The sequence below is a fragment of the Pelodiscus sinensis genome, chromosome 1, assembly GCF_049634645.1.
Source record: "Pelodiscus sinensis isolate JC-2024 chromosome 1, ASM4963464v1, whole genome shotgun sequence".
Classification (NCBI taxonomy): domain Eukaryota; kingdom Metazoa; phylum Chordata; order Testudines; family Trionychidae; genus Pelodiscus; species Pelodiscus sinensis.
In genome coordinates this window covers 208132402-208146669 of record NC_134711.1, presented here as the reverse complement: position 1 = coordinate 208146669, position 14268 = coordinate 208132402, and the positions used below count along the sequence as shown (strand labels likewise).

Below are 14268 nucleotides of genomic sequence, written 5' to 3'. Positions count from 1 at the left end.
TATATTTTTCATTAATTTGTAACATTTTAATTTTCAAAATTTATTTAGCACTTTATGGCAAGTGAAAAAACAAGGTTCCTGCTCTTTGGAGCCTACAATTTATGCCCCCCCCCATCCCATCTTCAGCTTCTTGTGTACAGATGGATAATTTCATCTGCACAGAGCCCTGTGACTTTAATGGCACTTTATACATACGCAGCAGTTAGTCCACATGCAAGCAGCTTCAGGATAACAGTCTAAGTACTACCAAATTTTAATATTTTTAGAATCTTTTGGTCTGGACACCTTACAAATATACAGTTTTTAATTAGAGTTGAATGTGAATGAGACCTTCTACTAAGGTCTTTTTCCCCCCATCAGTCCTATGTTGACTGTACTCATAAAGGTTCAGATGAATAAAAATGCAAAGTAGTGGAATAAATGTTTGACAAAACACCAGCATAGTAAGTGCAGGAAAAACAACACCACCACCAAACTACTTTTATTAGTTTAGAAACAATTTAATTAGTTATTTCTAGGTGGGAATATATATTGTATTAGGAGCAAAGTTAGTTAAATGTGAGTTAAAAACCACACTGCAGTCTTTTTTAATAAGCATTAGTATTGGAAAAATCAAACGCAAAAAACCAAACATTTGTTTTCATATGTTTGAAAATTTATTCATTGTATAAATTTCAATTTCATTTGAAGACTACAAAACCTGCCATTTGACAGGGATGCAAGCAATGATATCTTTCCAGGACTGTTCATAGATACATCTGGAACAGTTTAGATTATACATTAATAGTATGATTAGAAAATTTCCTAGATCATACTCTAAATGAAACAATCATTTGAAGTATTCAGTACTATTTAACCCTTTTTACTAGCATTTCAATTATATGACAGCAGTTCTAAGCACCTGAAGAGATGCTATTTTAATTGTCTGCCAAAAGGTACAATACAATTCCTGATGCAGTACCTTAGACTCACTTACATGCTGTGCGGAGGAAACTAGTATAAAGTACGATTGTACAGAATTGTAGAAAAATATTATCTGTGATTTCATCATTTTAAAAACTGTTTTAAGTAGATTCCTCCCTCCTCCACTAGACTGCAAAATAATTACATCCCTTATGAGTGCACCTTCCCTTTGATTAGGTCAAGAGCATCAAGATAAAGCTAATCATTTACATTATTTTCATGAGTGAAAACTCATCCACTATCCATTGATGTTTACCAAAGGAATGACATACCTAGAAGCCTCTTTCCAATAATAGAAAAGTAGAGCTTTAGTTGGTATTCTACATTTACAAAAACAAAAACAAAACAAAAAATTATTTCCTCATGCCTTTTTCTCTTAAAAATCAAGTTTAAATACTTCATTTGAAAAACTCAATACAAGTTTTGTTCAGTACTAATAGTGATTATGAATGATCTTCACCTTTGTTAGATATGCATGTAAGCTGAGTAGTGTAGCTACTCCCTCTCTCCTTCCTTCCCTCTGTTCTCTCACGCAACTGGCAATTTTGCTTTGAAAAATAGGTTAGTCACCTGTATCTGCACTTTTTCATTTTTCTCCTTCTTCCATGAATTTGTATTCTAGAGTCACTTGCTATGTTTTGCAGACAAAAGGGCAGTAGTGAAAATTTACACAGTGGGTTATACACCCTTCAAATTTGTGCACTAAGGAGTTGAGGCTACATGTAAGCAATAGTATTTTAATTTCACATCCTTACAAATGAGAAGAAAAAAGATGTACAGACCCCTGAAAGAGTCCTGTATAAAACTCGGTTCATTTTCCTGTAAAATGAATTTTCTCAACAGAAACACGTCATTGAAACTAGGATTTAAAACAATAATATAACTAGACTTTAATTTGAGTAGTTTAGGATGTGTTAAAATACAATCACTTAACTAGTATTTATGGTATTAATTAGGCTGTTTTATACAACTCCATCTAACAGCACACCTTAAAAAATGACTCTAGATCAAACCTGAGAAACAGGTCATTGAAGAAATTAAAAGACCAATATGGTTTGCTTGCTTGTGCATATAACACAGTAAGATGTGGGAGCAGCATCTTTTTAAAGGCAACATACTGATCACATTCACATTTCCTAATGGTCTCTGCTTGGACATATCAACTACAAAGCACTGGGAAACAAAGGTTTAAGCATCTGTTACCTGAAAGCAACCCTTTTTGTGCTTCCATTAATGTGCTTTCATCCTACTTTCAGACAGAGCCAGGCAGAGGATTATGTCTAGCTCAAATAGACTGCCATACAATAGCTAACTTCTGAAATTAGACAACTGTTACACACACATGCAGTGTCAAAAATCAATGGATTTCTGCCAGAGTAATTTGTCTTGATATTGCCCTAACTCTGGTAGATTGGGCGCACAGATATTCTCACAAGATGGAGCTGCATCTGTCAAGGCAAGAAAGATATAGGGAAACTGATGGAATGAGGTTAGTTTGACACTGGTTGGGGTGATGGTAAAAGGAGTGTTTGAAGTCTGCAATGAAAGGTAAATGATGAATGCTGGGTATGAAATTTCTGATCTATAGGTTGAGTTTGTGAGGGAACAGGGGCAGAATAAATGAAGCAACTTCAAAATTAAGAACTACAGGAGCACAGCAATGACCATATATGAGTATTTATTGTCCTTCTGGTCTGTTATATTGACATAATACCAAAAGTTTCAAAGGAAGGCATAAAAATCCCCAAAAGTGCTCCCGTTTATTGAGCATATGTGGGATATTTCTTCCTGAATTCAGTTACTGATCATCTTATAACTTGAAAGACCCTGTATTTATTCCAGCAGTATGGTTCTAAAATGATATCTATTACCTAGATTTGACAATGTTTACTTTTTAAGAGAAGAAATTAAAAATAGTTTCTGGGAGACATGGTTTATTTATTTTTGTTGAGCCTGAATTATAGTCACTGATGGGCTTGAAGAAAGGCATATTGAAGGGTGAAGAGATTACTACTATTTGGCTGCAGCACCAATGGTGTTAGTTTATCTCAAAGGAAAGACTATACTGCAAGTGGCTTTTCCTCACTTTAACATTAAGGAATTTTCTTGCATAAATGGAGAATTCTCAACAAAATCAAAGAGCCACTACTCAATTGTACAACATTGCTTAAGGATGAAATTTGTAATTACTCTGAGGATAGTAGTGAAACAAATATGTTCAAGACAACTATTCAACTTTTTGAGATCAATAAAAATCCTCCCGTTAAAAGTAATTTTTTAATACAAAGCAACATTAAAATCCTCCATTTCGCTTGGATTACCATGCCTCATTGAGCACAGGTATACAGCTTGAGGGGCCTGTGGAAGTTCTGGATCTTGCCTTGGAAAGTCTTTAGTTCATCATCATCCTTGCCAAATTTAGTTCAGCACCACGGCAAGGTATTAAGAAATAAGATACAACAGACTGTTTTGCAGGTTTAATAGAGGAACTCTTATTACTATTTATTTGCAAAGGGCTGTTCTTGTTCTCCAGACCCCTTGAGGGACATCAGCATAGACAGCACAAAATGACATTCGAAGCCTCTAGCTTTTTGGTTAAGGGAGTATGGAGTCAACATAATTCCCCCATACTCCTACCTTTTTCTTAGGAGACTATTTGACAGCATGATTCTCTAGCATTTTAACACCAGGGATGAAGTTGATTCTGGAAGCTAAACTGTTTGTTCGCCAATTAAAATCCCTTCTCTTTCCAATCCTCTATTTCTACTCCCCTTTCAGAGATCCTAACAAGATTATAAGGGAACCAGAATGTCTTGCTTTCTTCACTTTAGAGCACTAAACCGGCAAACTATTACTTTTATTCCTGACACTTAAAACAATGGCTAATTGTTTAACTGTGAAGTTTCAGGCAGCTTAGAAGAATTTAAGTTTTTCTATTTTCCAAGAAATACCTAAAAGCTTCTGGAAGAGTCTTTATTCCATGTTCATATGGATCCATGAATAAGGAGGAGGAAATATGTGGTGTCACATTAATGGAGGACTTCACTCTCCCCCCATTTATTTGAAAACTTCTTGCTGTAGAAAAACTAACAAATTCATTATTGGAAAAATAAGTGAACAGACTAATTAACCAATAAACATATTGCCATTTGTGCTGATCTCTTGATTCCTAAATAGCATTGTTCACAAAAAAAGTGCAGTGAGCTCCACAATTAGTAGCTCTGGATATTTCTGAATAGGGTATTTGATACAAGTAGCTGATTTACCATTTTTTGGGGCAGAATGGGATATCAGCCAAACTAACATGCTCCAGTGCACACTCAAGATCAGCTATTTGCAGTGAATCTCAAATTACATAAAAACAAGCACATTTTATCATTTGTGGCTTCAGACCTTAAACTAACCTTAATGTGAGCCTTTTACACACACACTAAAAAGGAAAAGAGGGAAGAATATTGGCATCAAGAAACACAAAGAGGGTGGTTTTGTTTAAACTTGGACAGTATAATGTTAAGGGTGCCTGGACTGGTGATAACCAGTCCAAGGAGATCAATGATGAAGATAGATCCCTCAGCTGTCAGTTGAAAATATTGGATGATTCTCTCCTCTAACTCTGCTTTGAACTGTAAATTGAGAGCATCACAAGAATAAAACAAAAAACCAAAACATCTCTATGCAACAGTCCAGCATATTCTAACCACAAGAGACAAAGTTTACATCCATTTTTGGTAAGCTGCTGTTTATCGATGGACATTATATTTTGCTTTAGTGACAGCATGGTATTTCTGCTTTAATGCCAGCACCTGCTGAACAAAGTATTTGTCAGCTCTTAAGTAAAAATATTAAATGGTTTATCAGAAAAAGTAAGAAAACTATCTTGAAGGAGGCTAGCAGTGATTCCTGAGTCCTGTAATTGGTGGGGGAATATCAGGGGAAAAGGGCAGTGGAACAAGTTACATTTTTTATGGAGGCGCTGCCTATTACATGTGTGAGAAACCCACTGTTTAAATTTTAAATACTACAACATCCCTCTGGTTCTCGTAACAGACATGCAACTTCAAAAACATGGCAATGTAGAAAAGACATAGACAAGGAAAAATACACATTCATAGTATTACATTCAATAGCTGTTTAACAGTCAGGTTGTTTTAGAGCGGTCCAACAATACTGATCAATCCAGGTGAACTGTTTAACCAGAGTTACTGTCAAAATGATTAATAAAATCTCTAAATAAACCAAGGCATGTATACATTAAAGAAAACAGCACATAAAAGTACTGCTTATGAATTGTTTACAAAAAACATACAAAATGTTGGATGGCACAAAGTATACAGTGCTAATATAAACAGATTGTTTAAGCTAAGTGCTTAACATAAATTGTCCAACCCAACGTGTAACGAAGAATATTTCAGGGGACAAGAAATATTTCTTATAAAAATAATGCTATATGGTGCAGAGTGCTTTATTCAGTGTATTTTTATGACAGAATTGGCATTCAGAATTCTTCTAGTTTATTCAATCAGTGAATATGTTCATTTTCATTGTGTTTCCTCTTTTTCACTCCATCCAAAGCTCCAGAAAGGTCAGTAACTTGCCATCAATAGCTTAAAGGGAGAATAGATGAAAGCAGTAGCAACAATAGGAGCAGCAGCAGCATTATGGGTACCAGCTGGGACAGTGTGTGCTTGCAGGTATCTGTCAGATATGTGCTACTTGTCGCCATGATTTGTGCTATCATCTTATACCATGGTACCAAGTATCTAGTTGAGGTCACTTCACAGGGCTGTTGAGGTAATTTTTTTTATACCTCTCCGCTGAGCAAGAGTAGAACGGCCTACTGGCTCCAAAACTGGTGACTGATTGCGATTCAAGGCAGAGTAGGTGGCTGCCATGGCACCCTAAAAGGTTAGAAGACAGAGGTAAAATAACAAACAACAACAACAAAAAGTGGCTTTACTACATTCTAGAAATAGTAAGATCTTTAAATCATGTACTACTGTTAACAATCAAAACTGTTTTCTGTAGGTTAAAAACAATGGGCTTGATTTACCAAAGTATTATTCTAGCTACCTGAAGCATGTTTCTTTTTTGCAGCACAGAAAAACTCTGCTATGTTAATTTAAGGCAACTGACATTTAAACAAATAAACAAAAACCACTGATATTTATATTACAAAATTAAGTTGTGCTAGATCCCAAAAGTGCTAGATCCCAAGGGATTGTCCTTGTTACGGTCTGCCTACCATTTCTTTTCTCTAAAAAATTGCTTTTAAAATGTTTTATTGTTAGTCTATATAAATATGAAACATTATGTCTAATTAAATGCACAGATTGCTAGAAAATTCTAATCTATGCCTAGGATCTAAACTTGGCTCCTTTCTAAGCAATTTAGTACTGGAAGCGCTATGATCTTTTGATTAACTCTGAAGATATAAGATCTCTCTTCTGACGTTGACAGGCTCATCATGACTTAAGGCTTTTGAGGGACTTCATCTGTGTGTGGAAAGGTATGGGGATTCAATCTCACCCATGCAGGTTACAATAAAAAATAAATAAAAACCAGTTGATATAAAATGGTTTTAGACTACCAAGCATTGATTATTACATAAATACACCAATAACTTCTCGTAAAAGTTTCCATTTTATTTTGTATATAATTAATGAAACTAATTGGAAGAGAGTCCATTTCCACTCTAAAATATCAATTTTTACACTTACAATCCTTCTACTAAAACCACTGTAGGAATAATACAACTACAACTCCTCCACTGTAAACAACTAGATCACTTAAAGTCTCAAATGAATTATTTTTTAAAAACAGAGTTAAAAATTTACGCAACAGCCATTTCAATCACCAGGGAAACACTATTTATAAACTCATTTAACTTCTAATCTGTCTCAACACAAAAAGTAAAACAGCATGGAGATTGCATAGTACTGCTTTTTTGTAAACAGAGCAGATTTCTTGCATAGATGAATTCATTTGAAGTCTTGTACATTGGGTAAAACAAGTTCACATGGCTTAATGAAGTTTACTGAACTCCCAATCATGCAACTCAGATTAATATTTAGACCAAATGTTTTCGTTTACAATTAATTCTAGCTAATCATGTAGCTAAACATACACATATTTACCTTCACCAAATGCGGAGCATCCTGTCGGTTTAGCTGGTACTGAGGCAACTGGTCACAGTCAACTATCCAAGGGTGTTTAAGAACCTGGGCAGCAGTCAATCGTTGATGTGGGTCAACATGAAGCATCTTTGAAACCAGGTCCTGTCAATGACACAGAAGAAATGGTTACCTATCTTTTCATAACTGTTCAAGGTCTGTTGCTCATGTCCATTTCATTCTAGGTATGTGCACCCATGTGCAGAGTCAGAGATTTTTGCATTAGCTGATTAGAGGCATCTGTAGGGTTGGCTCTATGCTGTGTCATGCGTTGGTATAGTTGGTGCTACTGACTTTATGTAGTTCCTTCTTGCTGGCAACCCTAAGAGGGGCCAGAGGACAGGTAACAGAGAGGACACGAGCAACAGGTTATGGAAGGTAGGTAACCATTTTTTCTTCAAGCACTTGTGTTGATTCCATTCTAAATGGCTCACATGCAGTACCACTGTAAACTCCTAGCCCACCTCCAGGGAAACAGCTTACAGTACAAGTTGAGCCTCTCTAGTCTGATGCTTTCTGGTCCAGCATGATTTAACCAGCCAGATGTCCACTTATGGGTGTGGCCAAGTTTCCTGCAGTCCCACTGTTTGCTTACAGCCACCAGTCCTGGCTCTCAGTGTTCTGTGCTATTATTTAGCTCTAATTTATCCCTAAATGTTTTCTAAGAGCCCAGTAAGCAGTGGAAGGATTACTAATGTTGCTAGACAATATTGACCTCCTGTGGTTCAGCAAATTCTCTGGTTCGGCACTGGTCAGATCCCCAGAGTGCTGGACTAGAGAGCTTTAACCTGTACTGCTCTACCGAAACCAGCATCATCTCAGGTCTGTTAGGTAAGTGCGTGATGGGACATGAATGTGTGGACTGACAATCAGGTTGCTGCCCTAGTGATATTCTGAATGAGCTCTTGGGCTAGAAAAGTTGCCAACAAGGTTTGCACTCTCGTTGAGTGGGTGGTTATGACAGATGCTCGAGGGCACACTTTTGCCTGATGGTGGCAGCAGCAAATTCAGGCAGTGGTCCAAGAGAAAATTCTTGGAGTGGACTCCGGGAGACCTTTGATTCTGTTCTAATTGGGCTGATGTAAGATTCCTTATGGTATGGGTAAGGATAGTATAAAACTTCTAATTCTGTGACAATTGCTTATGGGAAAAATGCATTTAGTAATATTAAACTGCCTAAAGATATTCTGTAAACAGCATGTAAACATTTTCTTATAAAACAAACTCTCTATTGTGCAGTTTGCAATGAATGCCTTAATACAATGACTTCTTAAAAACTGAATGATTTTAGACACATGAAGAATTTCCTGTATGAGTGGTTGGCCTGGCACTGAATAAGGTCAGATGTAATTCTATATCTTGTCTGGGACAAGAGGCTGACACGTCATTCAGGCTGTTTAACATAAACTGTAGGAAAATACTTGAGTATTTAGAAATCAAGACACCTGGAGGCACAGAGCAAATTAAAGATATTAGCCAAGAAAAGGAAACCCATGCTTAAATAAATAGAATTCTTTGAGCCTATTAGGGTTTTATTATAACAAGACAGAGGGGAATGAAGGATACTATCAAAAACTTTTTGACATTATACCTATAGTGCCAAATTACTGCTGCCCTCACAGAGACTTCATGGACTTGGGAGCAAATGGCCATAAGTACTGAGCCCTGATTTGGCTTTCCAATGCCCTCAAATAATTAAGTTTTGGAAGCCCCCTCTGCCGTGTATCTAGCTGTAGATTATTCTTTAATGATGTTTACTCTTGATTTGAGCAAGGACAAAAATGCTATGATTAGGTATCCTTCCAGATTTAGACTATCTTTGTTTATCTATGTCAGGGATGGGACCTTTGTTTACCAAGGACAGGGAGTTATATATATATATATATATATATATATATATATATATATAGATTGCCATGTGTAAAAAATGAAGGTTACTCACCCTGTGCAGTAACTGGAGTTCTTTGAGATAGTTTCCCCGTGAATGCTTCACGCTTGGTCTTGGTGCCATCCTGGTGCCTGAATCAGAGATTTTGAAACAGTCCCTGCTTGGCCACGCATGCGCAGCACGAATCAGTGCGCGCCTTGCTAGTAGACACTGTGAATGTGCACTCCGATCCCTCTAGTTCTCTATCTACCCCGGAGGCTTCCAGGTCCGAAGCAGAAGGGAGGAGGGTGGGTTGTGGCGCATCCACGGGGACACCATCTCAAAGAACTCCAGTTACTGCACAAGGTGAGTAACCTTCCTTTCTTCGAGAGGTATCCTTGTGGATGCTCCACGCTTGGTGATTAACAAGCAGTTTTGCCCCTTGGTGGTTGAGGCTTCAGAATGTTATGCTAAGTGGATGATAACACTGCGCAGCCCACTGTGATGTCAACTGGGTAGGACAGAGCATAGTGCTTAGTAAAGGTAAGTTGTGATGCCCAGGTGGCTGCCTTGCAAATGTCCGTTAGTGGCACTTTGCATAGCTACGCAGAAGAAGTGGATATGGCCCTGGTGGAATGAGCTGTCAAGCATAATGATGGCTGTAGGCCCTTGAATGTGCAAGTGATTTTTATACAGTCTGTGATCCATTTTGACAGCCTCTGTTTTGATATGGGCTGTCCCTTAACTTGATCGGTTAATGTGAGGAATAGGCGAGGTGACTGTCTGAAGGGCCTAGTTCTTTCTAGATAAAAAGTCAATGCTCATCGAACATCAAGGGTATGCATGGCAGGCTCGAATACCCTTGCATATGGCTTTAGAAAGAATACAGATAGGTTTACAGGTTCATTTATATGGAATGATGAAGGAGCCTTAGGTAAGTATTTTGGATGTGTTAGAAGGGTAACGCTATTAGAGTGAAATACTGTAAAAAGGTGGGTTGGCCATGAGTGCCGCTATATCTCTGATGCGGCAAGCTGATGTGACGGTAACGAGGAATACAACTTCCATGGAGAGGTACAAAAGGGAGCAGGAGATGAGGGGCTCGAAAGGCGGCCTGGTCAGTGCTCGTAGTACTAGCCAAAAATCCCAGGCAGGCACTGGTTGTATGATAGAAACCTTTTGGTTGTAGGGTGAGTAAACACAGAGTAGCTGTCAATTTTGTGGTGGAAGGCTGTAATGGCTGCTAGGTGACCTTGAACTAAACAAGAGCAATGATTGCTTTCAGTTGAGTAGATAATCAAGGATAAGAGACAGGGGTGTTGACAGTGGGTCCTGCCATTTCAATGTGCACTATGCTGAGAATCGCTTCCACTTGTAAGTGTAGGAAGCATGGGTAGAGTCCTTATGGCTGTGGATGATGATTGTTCAAACCTGTTCTGGGAGGTCTAGTTCTAAGTGGGAGAGCCACAGAGGGGCCATGCTGTTAGATGTAGCTTCTGTAGATCCGGGTAGGTTAGGGCTATCTGCCCCAGAGCAATTAGACTGTCAGAGAGGGAGAGTGACTGGTGTGTGAATCAACATCCCGTGCAGGAAGGGCTACCATGGCTGTCTCGGCAAGGCGGGGGCTGTCAGGATGACTGTGGAGCTGTCTGTCCTGATCGTCTGAATGACCTTGTCCAGAAGTGATATGAGGGAGGAGGAGTAAGTGAGGTCATGACTCTATTAGATAAGGAAGGCATCCCCAAGAGATCCTGTCCTTATGCTTTCTCTTGCGCAAAACTGAGTGCATTTGATATTGTGTGACATTGCAAATAGATCTGTTGATGGTTGGCCCCATTTGTGAAAAAGGGAGCATGCTATCTAAGGGCTGAGCTTCCATTTGTGAGGTCGGGGAAAGTGTCTGCTGAGAGCATCGGCTGTCATGTTGGAGATACCTGGTATGTGGTTGTGATGCAAAAATTCCAGTTTTATGGCTTCGGTGCAAAGGGATGGAGATCTGGCCCCACTCTGTCTGTTGATATAGAAGACACAAGCAGTGTTGTCCGTAAGGACACAGACATGTTTGTTGGCAATGGAAAGCAGGAAATATCTGCAAGTATTGTGTATGGCATGCAGTTCTAAGAGATTTATGTGTAAAGATATGTCCGGAGTGGACCAGAGGCCTTGGGCAGTCTGATCTCAGAGGTGAGTGCCCCATCTAGTGAGCGAAACATCCGTTGTAATCATGCATGAGGGAGAAGGCTGAAGTAACGGTACACCTGTGCAAAGATTGGCTGGTTTGGTCCACCAAAGGAGCAATGTTTTGACCTCATGCGGTATTGTGAGAGAGTGACATGGGGTATTTGTGAGACTTGTATGCTCTGGAAAACCAAACTTGTAGGCAGCGCATGTGAAGTCAAGCATGTGGTACTACAAATATTGTGATCAACATTTGGCCAAGAAGTTGCAGAAAACCCTTGGCTGTAGTGCGAGAGACAAGGTAAATCATTGTGGCTAATGTCGGAATGACGAGGAATCTTTCATGAGGTAGGCTCAAAGCCACTGTGGAATGTAGGAGAGCCTCTGTGAACTGTATGTTCTGGGAAGGGTGAATAGAAGCCTTTTCCCAGTTTATTCAAAGGCCTATATTTTGAAAGCACTGTATGGTCATTGCTGTCATGCATGCTGATTCCATCTGGGAGGATGACTTGAGAAGGCAGTCATTGAGATAGGGGAATATAATTATTCCCAGAGTGAAGATGCACTGTGACTACAGCAAGTACCTTGGAGAAAAGCTGAGAGGCTGTGGACAGACCAAAGGGTTGGACTTGGTATTGGTAGTGGACCGGGTCTACTGTGAATCTCAAGAATTTTCTGTGAGCGGGATGAATCAGGATATGAAAGTATGCATCCTGGAGGTCAAAGGCTGAAAACCAATCACCTTATTGCAATGCCGGGATAATGGTGGATAGACTGACCATATGAAAGTGTTGCATCTTGAAAAACTTGTTCAGTTTGCGTAGATTCAGAATCTGCCTCCAGCCTCCTGATTTTGAGTTAGAAAGTAGCAGGAATAGAAGCCCCTGCCTCTGTGCTGCTGTGGAACCAGTTCTATGGCTCCTAGATCTAACAGATGCAGCATCTCTTGTTGTAGCAGGGCGTCAAGAGAGGGGTCGCAGAAGAGGGACAGGGTAGGAGGGTGGATAGGAGACTTGGAGAGGAACAGCATGATGTAACGACAGAATAATGTTGAGCACCCATCTGTCAGAGGTGATGTAAGCACATTGATGGTAGAATGGGTGGAGCTAATTTTGGAAAGTTTGTGTAGTCACTCTCAGCATTGAAATTTGTCAGGGGTTTGCAAGGCCCTCAAGAAAGCATTCAAATTTGCTTGTTGGCTGATGGCGGTGGAGGGCCCCGGCCCAAAAGCTCTGAGGCTGGGTTCAGTTTCTGTTAGGGCTGTTATCCTGCCATTAGTTAAGATAGGCAAGATAGCGTGGCTGCTGATGGGCTGATACCAGTATTATCTACGATATCAGTATTATCTACTCCTGCTGGCAGGTGTATGTATCCCTAATGTGCAGAGAGCGGCATGGGAGTCCTTCATAGTACGAGGACCTCATTGGTCTTAACTGCAAATAGCTTCTCTTGATCAAATGGCAGGTCTTCCACTGTGGATTGGATCTCATGCAGGAACGTGGCTGAAGAGAACCAGGAGGCTCTACGCATCACAATGGCAGTGGCCGGGGTCCTAAAAGCAGTGTTAGCGGCATCAAGTGCTGCCAGGAGAGCAGCTCAGGAAATGGTATGCTCCTCCAATAGTATGGCAGCAAGTTGAGGTCTCTTTGCCTCAGAGATGTCGCCAGCAAACTCCATGAGTTTGGATTAATTGCAAAAGTCATATTTCACTAGCATGGCTGAATAGTTTGAAATTCTGAACTGTAAAGTTGCAGAAGTGTATGTCTTGCGCTCAAAGAGGTCAAGCCTCTGAGTGTCTTTACCTGGTGGAGTGGTGCAAAAGCGATGTTGTTTCACCCACTGATGTGCAGCTTCCACCACTAGAGAGCTTGGTGTGGGATGAGTAAAGAGAACTTTTGAGGTATTGGCGGGTACATAGTATTTTTTGTCTGCACGCTTGCACATAGGTGGGATCGATGCAAGAGTCTGCCAAATTCATAGAATCACAGAATACTAGAACTGGAAGGGAACTTGAGAGGTCTTTAGTACCACTGATGAATGAGATGGTACCGATGTAGATGACGGTACTGTGACCTGTACCAGTGTAGTCTTAGGGCAGTGTTTGGGCCCTTGCTGTCAGCACTATCATGCCTGAGGTACCTGGAGCATCTTAAGTACTAATGCGGGACCTCAGTGTTGATAGTTTGGGTAGAGACCACTTTCTGGAGGAGGGCTGATGATGAGGCACAGAGGAACTCCTCTTTTTTGATGCCTTCTTGACCTGAGGGGAGCCTGAGGCGAGCATACCTCCCTGGGCTGCCTTCCCGGATCTGAAGCAGGATATACCTTTTTTTCCAGCAGGATCAGTTTTAGGCGAAGGTCCCTGTCCCTGAGTGTCCTGGCCTTGAGTTTGGCACAGTGGGGATGATCTTGCGACAAATGGTGCTCCGCTAAGCATCTGATGCACTGTGAGTGACTGTCGGGACTGGGGTTGTGTCTCTGCAGGAGGTGCACCGTTTAAAACCTGGAGAGCTGGGCATGATGAAACATTTTTTTTTTAAATAAAGAACTACAATTAACTAACAATGTAACAAGAACAACACTCAAATAATAATTAAAGACTAATAACTAGTTGAAGAGTGTCAGTAAGGCAGAGAACTGCAGAGCTCTGTCTCAGGTCAAGGGTGATTGACAAGGAACTGGAGGGATCAGGCCACGCATGCATGGTGCCTACTAACATGGTGTCCATTGGTTCATGCTGCACATGTGTGTCATGGCAGGGACTGCTTCAAAATCTCCGATTCAGGCGCCGGGACAGCATCAAGACCAAGTGTGGAGAATCCACAGGGACTTCTCAAAGAAAAAGGCATGAAACCAACCAGCTACAACAATAGCTATAAATAGTCAATATGCTAGCAGTTCACTATTCAGTGTAAACAAATTCATATGACAAATATTTGTGTAAATTTGCAGCCTGTTCACTGTCTATAACATTTTACATCTCTTAACACAGTAAGAGTTAGCTTAACATATGCCTTTTTTCTGTGCACTGAAGACACTGAACTATCGTCTCAATCACTTCCTTTTCCTCCCTTAGTTTTAAATATAATC

At 40.0% G+C, this 14268-nt stretch overlaps 1 protein-coding gene and 1 long non-coding RNA gene across 3 annotated transcripts in view; one reads left to right on the top strand and one right to left on the bottom strand.

Annotated features, from left to right (window-relative positions):
* Positions 1 to 633: 633 nt before the first annotated feature.
* Positions 634 to 14268, bottom strand: part of RPS6KA3 (ribosomal protein S6 kinase A3) — a 131639-nt gene continuing 118004 nt past the window's right edge. For both annotated transcript variants that reach the window (XM_006116147.4, XM_006116148.4), the window contains exons 21-22: positions 7098 to 7238; positions 634 to 5861 (exon numbers count right to left, since the gene is read on the bottom strand). In XM_006116147.4, coding sequence (XP_006116209.1) covers positions 5739 to 5861; positions 7098 to 7238 — 264 coding nt within the window. In that variant the 3' untranslated portion in view covers positions 634 to 5738. The remainder of the gene's footprint in view (positions 5862 to 7097; positions 7239 to 14268) is intronic.
* On the top strand, positions 9803 to 13640 carry LOC142823085 (uncharacterized). Its single transcript, XR_012898432.1, has 3 exons — positions 9803 to 9934; positions 12643 to 12784; positions 13516 to 13640. It is a non-coding gene; the product is annotated as an uncharacterized LOC142823085 (long non-coding RNA).